Genomic DNA, 10,453 nt, shown 5'->3' with positions numbered 1-10,453 from the left:
TGCCTCCTGATCCACCAATGTCGTAACCGAAGATGAGACCTCCCATAGCAGCCACACAAGCGACAAACCACACATAGCCCTTCGGCTTGAGGTGCAGGTTTGCCTCTCGCTGTGCCTCCATCTCGCTTCCATTCGAGCTAACCTTCTCAGTGCTCGCGCTGCTCATGCTACTGCTGGAGCTGCTAGAGCTGCTAGAGCTACTGGAGCTGCTCATCAGGAATGGGATTTCTCGCTAGAACCGACGGAGTGTGGGGTTCATACGGTTCTATAGGATTTCGACACTCCCGACAATCTCTGACTCGCCGATAGAGCGGCACAGCATTGATGAGCAAACAGCAAACACGAGCAACTATTACGACTGTCTAAGGTGAGAAAGGAAAGCACTACGTCGGTTGTACCAATTATCATCGCAACCGAGGTTTACAAGAGTGGTCGAACATTGATTTGTCTCAGATTCGGGACAGCGCTGGCAACAGTGGTTGTAGTGGTACCACTAGGCATCGGCGGACTGAGAGGACTTGACTGGAGCTCCACGACGTGGCTCAGTGGGAATTTGCTCTGCCCAACGCCAATTGACAGAAGAAACAACGTGAACATCATCTTAAAAATACATTCTGTCACGCAATACGTCTACGTTTCGGTCAACGTTTCGGTCAACGGTTCAGCAATCGTAGACGCATCCTCCGGTTTCCCAACGTCTTCCTCCTTGAGGTTTGATTCAAGTCGCAGCGGATCGGCACTCTCAGTAGTGAACTCCAGTACGACTTCCTCCTCCAGGTCCATTTGATTGAGTTTGGTTTTCATGCGAGCGGTGTCCTGCTCCATCTGCTTCACGTGTTCCTGTAATGCCTGCGTCCTCTCTACGAGTTCGGCAATTTTGGCGTCAGTTTCGCGAATGGAGGCTTCGACTTCAGGGTGTCTGCGGCTCCCGTAGGACGTAAGGAAGGCTTGGAATCCTAGCTCCTTACCGCGCTCGTGGACGTCTCCGTTGTTGGCGTCGATGTCGTCGACGATGGTGCGTACCTCATCTTTGATTTTACCTATCTCCGCGTTGAGTTCATCAGGTAGTTTTTGTATGGCACGCAGCTGCTCTTCCTTCGCTGCATTCTCGTCTTCCCACTGTTTTCGTCGCTCGACAAGCGTTTTGTTCTCCCGGTCCATCATCTCCTGGAGCACTGCACGACGCGCTTCGATAGCGAGAGCCTCCTTCTTTGAGAGTTTGTTACCACCACACAAAGGCATTTTCGGATTTATGTTGAAAAGATACGTCAGCCTATGGGATCATGTGACATGGTTGTAATGACGGCGCTGTAGACGCGCCGTCCCAAGGTGTACCTGTAGACTGCCGCTTGACAAGTGTAGACAACCTTTCCACTCAGACACACCGAAAACATCGATTATCGCTATGAAGTAGGTAACATCATAACACGTCATACAGCGATCCCAACGCCAAGCGAAAGTTCCCCGAAAACGACGCTCGGACAAGCGAACGCGTTGGATTGCGTGCCCTCATTGGCGTCCCCTGTCGATCGGACATTCCGTACCCCTCCACGCATTACGGCATTCCGATTTTGGCCCTGGTGCTCTGGTTGTCAGTCTCGGTTGTCATCTTCGTGGTGGCGATTCGGGCTTCTGGGAGCAGCGTCATTCTCGACACCATCGAATTCGACACGGCGACGACGCTACAAATCTGGAATCGTAACTGTCCTATAGTGTTCGTCAAATCTCCGACTCCTAAAGCCTCCGTCGTGGTACGTGGCTGGGTGGGCTTTCAGTCTCTACTCACCATTCCATCGCACTCAGCCAACTGGGTGGAACTTGAAGATGATCAGACCGCCATTGTGTTGGACATACCCACCACACAGTACTTCGCCGCCAACCCCAATGCTCGTAGGCTGCCCGACCACAGCTTACTCAGATTTCATGCAAGGGAACAGCACTCTCACAGTTGTTAACCGAGCTGTGAAGCACAACCCTCTCTGGCTGTGCTCCACGGAAGTCGCCATTCCCGAAGACCAGCGATTCGAAAACCTTGTCATCGTGCAAGAGGAAGTTGAGGACATGATGCTTGTCACCTCTGACGTGGACTTCAAGGTGAATAGTCGCTTCCTACTGCAAGCCTACCATGCTAGAGTTGACCTGCAGTCGGTGGAGGCTACCAAATTCCGCATCGCCTTGGACGACGGCTCGCTGAAGTTCTCTTTGGATGGAAACCCTGAGAACTACGACTTCCGCAACCGCAAAGCCCTCGTAGTCCAGTCAGGAAGCGCGATGCTCACAATCGAAAACTCGATTCCTGTCGACCTGCAGCTTTCCAAAGACGTGATGTCACGGACTTTCGTCCGAGCACAACACATCGACGTCGAAGAGAATTGGGTATCCGGCACGCAAGCTGTAACGCTCATCGCATCCCCACACGAATTCGGCATGAGTGAGTCATTCATACTATTCACACAGACCTGCTACGTCAGTTCTCCAGCTCAGTATCCGTCAACGTTAAGTCCCACGAGGCACCGTTGTTCATTACCTCTCGACCTGTGGGCGCAGACGCCAACTCGATGGTTCTTGACGCCTGGGCTGGGTCCGAACATCTGGTAGCTCCTCACGTTAACGCAGCCTCCTCCCAGAAGCTAGAGACCGTAGATGAGTGGGTAACGCTCTCAGCGGTCAGACGTCCTTGGATAGTGAGGCTCCCTCTGTTGAACCACTACTTCCCAGGGGGCGTCTGGAGAGTCCTCTCCAGCCCAGCGTACTTGAAACAGCCGGTGAGCTTCATATTGTTCTCGCTGGGTCTGCTGGTGCCGCAGAAACAGAACCTTAACGTAAACATTATGGGTCTATACTGCCGAAAGAACATCCCCGCTCTGCAACGTGCCCAACATGGCCACGGCGACTGGATTGTAAAGCACCGTGTTGTCAGCTCAAAGGAGCGCTGGAGTGATGTGGTGCTGCAGGATCCGGTGCGTGTTTCTGGGGACCCTAATTCAGCTCTATCCTGGTCGCAAACTCGGCCCCGTGCAACCGTTCACAGCATGCAAACAAGATCTTCTGGACAACGCGTTCCTCGTAATTTACGAGCATTTCAAAGCTTTTCAAACAAAAAGTACTCTCAACGTATGGACCGAAACGGAAGCTTCCGGTGGAGTGAAAGAAGTTCTTTTCGACCTGCGGAACCAGGCCATCGTGAAGGAAGTCGTTTCGCTTAAGCAGACCTGGGCTTCGGTGTTCGCATACGTAAGCTAGTTGCCTTGCTCAAACAGTCCCTCAACATCCTCATATCCGTAACGCTCTCCTTCAAATGCTTAGAGCTCCTCTACTTCTGGTTTCTGGATCACTTCATTTTGGCTGAGGTGGTGCTTGACAACTTCAAAGCCTCCAGTCATCGATTAGCCTTCGAGAGCAGTCACTCACGTGGAGACTGGATCCTCAACGTTTTTCACTCCCGCGAACCTAAAGGCATCAACCTCAAGTGGAGCGTCGACCTAGACAATGTCGACTCTCTTGAGATTACGCTGGTTCATACCAATGCCCGAGGTGAACTTGAAAGACAGGTGCTTTTCGTCACCACTCCCCTCAACATCACGCAGAACCGAAACGGCGTCTATAAACTTTTTTTGCCCTACGCCCACTACGGCGAAACGACTCAACTGCTGACATGCTTGCAAACGTACGTCCTGAAACCCTACGTTCAGTACCGAGCCAAGCTTCGGGGCCTTGATGAAACGAAGTCCGTGTTGGCTGAAAGCTCTTGGAGCCCTGAGATAGTACCGGGGTACATGACCTCGTTCCTTGACTTCCCCATCAACGCTCTTGGATCTATGATGCCAAACCTACCTTTGTCTCTCGACACCTTCCTCAGCAAGCTAACTGTTCCGAACGCGGCTTCCTCGCACTACTACGTCATCTGCGCCCCGGCTGTGGAGTACGTCACCATGCGCGCCAACGTACGAGCGTTGGCGCTGGATTTTCAGATGGGAGGGGATGACACCACGCCTTCCTCAACTTTCAACGTGCAGAAGGTGGTTGTACTGAAGACTCGCCAGCATATCACGCAGCCGGACGGCTCGACCACCTACTGGTTTGAGAAGCCCGAGATTTCCTTCCGGCTTGGGCGCCTAACTCCAACGTTTCAGCCCATCAAGGTTCAGATATTCGAGCACGATTCAGGCAAGGTGGTGGGCGTCGGAGAAGTTACGCAGTCCTTGCTGCGACGGAGTCAAACAAAACACTTTCGGGAAGGAGACGCGTGTTGCGGAGTTGGGCTTTGCTACGAACCCGTCGTGGAAATGCCTGTCACCAACAGTGACGGGAAGGACAAGCTCAGCGTCAGCTTCAAGGTCGACATGGCACTCGACAAACAATTTCTCCGAGCGATCCACAACACCAACGGTATCACCTTCGTCAACGATCTCGCCGGAGTCACCCTCTTCACCGGCACTGAATACCTTCTCCACTGGCACACATCGCCTCACTGCAACGCTGAGTGGATTTACCTGCACCTGGCTGACCACGAGTCTAACGCCTGGATCTGTCCCCTAAACGGCGGCAAGCCCGTACCGAACTCAGGCGCCTTCATGTGGACGGTGGGGGTACCGTTCAGCGGCCAGTGGTTCAGGAGGGTCTTCTTATTGGCGACGTCTCAGCCTTACATGCCTGACTCCGACGAGGAGGTGGGGGTGTTGGCTCAGTCACACGGGTTGCAAGTGATCAAAAGTCTCACACTAAGTCGATTCGAGTTCGCATACGCCACTTTTTGCCGCTCAGCCAACATGGAAATGGAAGCAGTCAACATCAACAGTCTCCGAAAACGCGGTATAGCTGCCAGGGCTGCGGTGGTTAAGTGTTGCCGTGACCTTCGGACTGGACTCGCTTTCGAGGGGCATCCAGTTCTCTACACTCCTGGCCAGTCAATGGTCTCCGACGAGTCTCTACTCGTCACCTTGAAGGACGACTTGCTGCGAGATACGTCCATCCCCACCACCACCGTATTCAAGTCTGTAGCCGAAGAGGTTACCATCCTTGAGAACGTGGCCCTACTTGACGATCCGTACTGGTGGGAGATGTCACCCGATATCCGCGTCCTCCGCGCGAACGTGCCCCTGTCTCCCCTGATGGTTTGGCTGGATAAGGCAGCACCAAGATGGATCACCCTGGCGATGTACAGCTGGCTGGTGGATCTCCTGGTCTTCAGGGGTTATATGAAGTTAGGATCCACTGATGAGTCCACCCGATTCAATCAGGCACTCCTCTGGGATTTCCAGGTGCGGCGGATGATCGTCTTCCATCTGTTTCCACAACTGGTACTCGTCATGGAGCTGTTTTTGGACATCTGGTACTTCTTCTCTCCTTTGGTTCAGATATTTTGCATCTTCTTCATGTGGAATGTAGTTTACTACGATACTGTCGACACCCCAGTGAGCTCTCTCCTCTCCTGTCATTCAGCACACTCTGCCCTCACCCATGTGCATAACCGACGTCATCTTCGAGCCTACCATCAGTTTCCTCCTCGAATTGCCAGTGAGTGTACATTCCTCCTCCTACTTAGATGCCCGGTTCTGTCGTTCTCGGAATCATCGCTTACTGTGCAATCGTCGTCAATTGCTCCCTGCTTGTGATTCCCTTCTTTCGTGCAAAGGGATATGTTGGACCTTGGTTCTCCGTGCTCGACTTAGCTGGACAGGCGGCTTTGTTTTTCCAGTCATTCTTGATGATGTGTGCCACGTTCTTAACCGCTGCCTGGGCGATTTTCGGGATGTTCGTCAATGCCAGCAGCATGCTTTCAGCTGGAGTTGCCCTGGGCGCTGTTGTTTTCGTCATGGCCTCCATATCACGCCGTCATGCAAACGCCAAGACTGCCGTGGGGCTCTACATCAAGGAACGACAGCAAGTGCTAGTCTCTATCGCGCTTGATAGGTGGTTCGAGTCCCGTGGCCTTACCTTTGACATTGACCGCGTGGCCATGGAGGCACATACGGGGCAAAGTGCCCACGCCACACAACTGGCGCACCGAATTCGGGTGGAGGTGGCGTCACAGGACGACCGCCGAATATCTGAGTACGTCTCCCAGCTTCAGCGCCTCAACGACGGCGTCAAGTTGACCACACTGACATGTGTCAACTCCGGAGCGCCGCGTAGGACTATCCTCTGGCGGGACAACGAAGAGCCTTTCAACGGAGGCATGTCTGTGCTATGGAGCCTTCAACGGATAATCGGTCCCGGTCTCGTATTCACTAATGAACGTGCCATTGGGTGGGAGAAGGAAGCAAGGAGATCCCCCGGCACGCGTCTCGCCTCTATCGACGATGTGGAATCGTTCGGAGAGGAGGTGTTCCAGCTTACCGATTGCGCAGACCTCTGCATGCTTTACGATGGCGTGGCCCTTGGGTTCGACTTCGGGTGCTGCGTAGTGGATGTGGAGTCATTCGAGGCGCTATTCGGAAAAGGGACACCGTTGACGTCTGCTCTTTTGGTGGTACCGCTCTTTCCGCCTGCAGAATCCATCACTCGAGACACCAAAATACATATGCTCTTCCGTCATTTTGGCTCCTGCTGGAAGCATTCTGAGATTTATTCTTGGGTCCGAAAAACAAAGAAACCGTGGACCTCCAACTGCGCCAATGTCTTCATCGAGGAGCTCAACGACATGCTCGACGAGCCGGTTTCGCTGGAGGACGGCTTGTCAGAGACGGATATAGGTCAGTTCTACGCTGCGTACGAAGCTCTTGGGCGGCTATCCTTGGACGTGGACTTTGAAAAGCTTTTTCCCTCGCAACCCGCTGACGACCAGCGATGGAAGGACGTCCGAATCACAAGCAATCGTGAGGGCAGGTAAATATTCCCTATGCAGAATATATGTACGAAGCTGATGTGTCCGACAGCGAAGACGAAAATGAGGCTGTTGAGTTCGGAGCGGATCTCTACTCGGCTGATACGGCCAAAGCAGCAGAGCAAATGACACAGAACGCCGTCACCGCAGCGAATCTGAATGCACAAAAGTTGAAGGTGGTCTTCAAACACACCACAGACGAGTACCAGCAGAGGTAATCGCCAATGGCACCACAAACAGCGACGTCAGCAACATCCTGAACAACCCTGCTGCATTTGTAGCCAGCGTTCTGCACTCCAGAGACAACATGCTCACGGAGCTTGTGGGGCCTGCTGCCACTTACGGCATTGAGATTGATGAGCCCTTGACGACGAGACTCGTACAGATCTTGAAACTGGTGCACGCGCACACGCATGACCGTTTCATCGAGATGTACACTGAAGACTTCAAAACCTTCGCATCGCACGAATCCATTGAGAACGAGATGAATCGGTTCTACGACGTTCACCTAACCACGCTGATCCAACGCAAGGTCCGGCGACTTATGCATTCTAAGTGCGAGCTTCAGGGGTGTCTGACGCAGAATGCACATCGGCGAGCACGAGCTTGGAGAGGTGGCCAAAGCTGTCTACTGGCACCACCTCAACCCGAAAACCTCCAAACACGCGCTCTCCACGTCAGTTGCCGCAAGCCAAGCTTTACAATTCCGCGTGAGCCACAGGGAGCTCGTCGGACTTCGATTCCGACAGCTGCGGTGGAATGCCGATTACGCACGAGAGATCGTTGTGAGGCCGCTAAGTAGCCACCATGCAGCTCGATCTCACGCTGAACGTCCTGCTGTCAGCGCGCGTGGTGAAGCCCTGGCAGTTGCAGAGGGTCACTGTCAACATTGCTCAAAGTGAGGCCGGCCGTCTGGAACACCACACCTTCCTTGCCGCGAGGTGCCCTTCTCTGAGCGCCATCATCATAGACTCCGTCTTAAACGTCGTAAGACCCCGCTGAGTTAGCCAACACAGGCCGAAGACGTGCCGAAGGTTCGTCCGGAGCAGATCATCGTGGTTATCACCGACATACTACAGACCTATGTTTGGCAAGATTTCTTCATGTTCGTCATTCTCCTAATGGGGTTTGACCTCCGCAAAAATGTTTTGCCGGGAGCTGCCAGTAGATCCGACCCAATACACTTCGATAACCTCGATACCGATGCCAAAATGAAGCAGGCTGTAGAAGCGTCACGCATAATGAAGTTCATGGATGACGATTCTGAGGCCTCAGCCCTTGCAATGGACATCGAACGCCAGAACGTCTTGAAAATTAGGAACACGCTGATGGATCTCACAGGCGGATCAGGTCTCCTGCCTGCTGACCTGGTCGACGAGGCGGTTCTACTGGTCACGGACTCTAAACTGAACTTCTCCCAGGTGGTCGCCTGCATGTACTGCCTACGATTCGTTTCTGCGTCTGCAGGGCACCTGGCAGGCCTTACGCCCACTGAAGTGATGCGGTTCCACAACTGCGACAACTCCACAACCGTCACCAACCTGAGCGAGGCTATCGGCCCCGCAGCGATAGAACCTGACACCATGGCTCCCGACTTCGATCAATCACAAGTGTCATGGACACCCTACTGTCTCGACTGGTCTCTGCTCAGCAACCTCGCCACGATGATACCCAACGTTCTCGAGATGTACCTGCATCACACGGACGACTTCCTTGATAAAGGACAGACGGTGGCCTACATCATAAAGGTAGTGGACTGGATGGGATCGGCGTCAGTCGACACAGTTCACGTCTGTCCCGGGTTCATCGTCGTGGACTCCTTCCACCGCATCGCCTTTCGCATGGGTCTTTCCGTGTCCTACGACCACTCGCTGATTCTATGGTCTCTCATTTGCAGTTGTCAACAGAGAGCCGGAGAAGCGCTCAACATCCCACAAAAAACTGTTCCAGGCTTCCTACCCACCCTGTACTGCGTTCGGATGCTGTTAATCATTGTGATGCAGCCCGTGGATTCGTACGGCAACCTCGTGTTTTCCGCCGCGAATCTAGAAAGCGTGTCCAGCTTCAAGGGGTACCTGAACGCGCAGATGCTGCGCTATTTCCTCTCGAAGTCCAACATCGACGTGCCAGAACGGGGCGTGCGAGTCCTTTGGGATGACATGAGCAAATGTCCTATGCGAATCACAGGATTCCTTCCCTCTGACTTCTTCGACCACCAATCTGACGACTCGACCAAGGAAAAGTACATCCGGCTGGGCATGGACCCCTCCGGCATGGATCCCTCCAAGGGCCGCGTCATCTCTGTTAAACGGCTGGTATACGAGGTTCCGCGTCTTCTGAGGTCTGGAGTTTGGTTGGCAGCAGGAAAAACCGTCCTTCGAGACCTGAGCGTCGACTTTGATGAGAGCGAGCTCGACGACCTCTACCAAAAGTGAGTGAATGGGGTAGAAACAACAGGCAACTATCTCTATTCTTTGAGAAGCAGGCGGAAGGCGAATCTCGGGGCGCATCCAAGCGGACAGCCATATTGAACAGGTACTGTCTCTTACGCATCGAGAGCCTCCCTACCGTTATCGATCAGCTCTGCATCCAAGGTCTCACGTTCCACCTCCTCGAAGACCTCATTCGGAATATGAGCTTGAACCTGCCATCATACGTCATCAAACGCATGTTCGACTCTCTTGACATCAACAAAGATAATGTCCTGGACTTGAAGGAGCTGTTGGATGGGTTCGAGCTGCTCATCAACGACTACCTGCCGGTGCTGGTCATGGAGGAAATCGGACTTACGAATCAGAAGTGAGGGGATCGAGGGTTTAGAATGACAGGCTTTGTAAGCAGTTGGTGCTCATCACAGGCCTATCAGTGTTGATGATGGCCTTTACAGGCCTCGCAACCAAGTCACTTATCATCGAAAGTAAAGGGTTTGGCGACTCGATCCTCGCCATACTTGGCGCAGGCCTTCTTGAGAGATCGGGCTCCCAGAAGACCAAAGGAGCTGATCGTGACATGCGAATCCGGATTTCAAAGCTATTCTGCGGCGATGACAGCTGCCAAACCAGCACCCTTGGCATGGAAACCGCCACAGGCGACATGGATGAGAAAGTTGCTCGGACTGAGCAGCACATGCTCACTCTCCGTGCTGCTTACGAAAAACGTATGGCTATGCAACTGGAACACCACCGAAGACCCGTCAACGTGGGTACCAAGCAGACCCCACACAGCTTCGCTATATTGTGCCGCCAGAACTGCTGCCTTTTGACGACCCTTACCCCTGCCTGCTGCTGAAACCTCAAACGGTGGGTGAAAAGGGGTTCAAAGCATCAGAAAGTCGTATTAGACGCTGTCGTTTACTTAGCCAACGGTCTGAAGCTTACATTTGGGGGGGTCTCCCAGCAGGACGCCTACAGATTCACTATCCTGCCTCCTCTTCCGTCACGGACGGGCTTGAAGTTGGACACAGAATCAGGCCGTATACACGGCCAAATTCCACAGGACGTCGAGTCTACGGGACTCCAAACCCACATAGTACTCGCTCGAAATACACACGGAGTTGTGAAGTCTAGGATTACCCTTCGAGTGCAGGCAGCGTTGTCCTTGTGAACGTCAGTTCGACATGCCTTTGTC

The 10,453-nt window shown here is 53.3% G+C and overlaps 3 protein-coding genes across 8 annotated transcripts; 1 reads left to right on the top strand and 2 right to left on the bottom strand.

The window, feature by feature from the left end:
* Window positions 1-630: 630 nt before the first annotated feature.
* KVP18_002546 (uncharacterized protein) lies at window positions 631-1,242 on the bottom strand (the record flags this gene model as incomplete). Its single annotated transcript, XM_067953513.1, has 1 exon — window positions 631-1,242. The coding sequence occupies one exon, from the start codon at window positions 1,240-1,242 to the stop codon at window positions 631-633; it is 612 nt and encodes a 203-aa protein (XP_067811498.1).
* Window positions 1,243-1,405: 163 nt separating this feature from the next.
* Window positions 1,406-10,429, top strand: KVP18_002535 (uncharacterized protein; the record flags this gene model as incomplete). 6 transcript variants are annotated; one of them, XM_067953489.1, is made up of 17 exons in its annotated part: window positions 1,406-1,410; window positions 1,439-1,890; window positions 1,919-2,431; window positions 2,458-2,960; window positions 2,989-3,234; window positions 3,261-5,414; window positions 5,443-5,517; window positions 5,546-6,818; window positions 6,848-7,040; window positions 7,067-7,381; window positions 7,410-7,611; window positions 7,640-7,813; window positions 7,843-9,257; window positions 9,284-9,625; window positions 9,655-10,024; window positions 10,051-10,125; window positions 10,154-10,429. In XM_067953489.1, 17 exons carry the CDS (start codon window positions 1,406-1,408, stop codon window positions 10,427-10,429), a joined length of 8,583 nt encoding a protein of 2,860 aa, XP_067811474.1.
* KVP18_002541 (uncharacterized protein) lies at window positions 6,918-7,241 on the bottom strand (the record flags this gene model as incomplete). Its single annotated transcript, XM_067953503.1, has 1 exon — window positions 6,918-7,241. One exon carries the CDS (start codon window positions 7,239-7,241, stop codon window positions 6,918-6,920), a length of 324 nt encoding a protein of 107 aa, XP_067811488.1.
* Window positions 10,430-10,453: the final 24 nt, after the last annotated feature.

The sequence above is a fragment of a genome (genome assembly GCF_019968955.1).
Source record: "MAG: Porospora cf. gigantea A chromosome Unknown PgA_NODE_216_length_28462_cov_415.339, whole genome shotgun sequence".
Lineage (NCBI taxonomy): Eukaryota > Apicomplexa > Conoidasida > Eugregarinorida > Porosporidae > Porospora > Porospora cf. gigantea A.
This window is presented reverse-complemented; position numbering and strand designations above follow the sequence as displayed.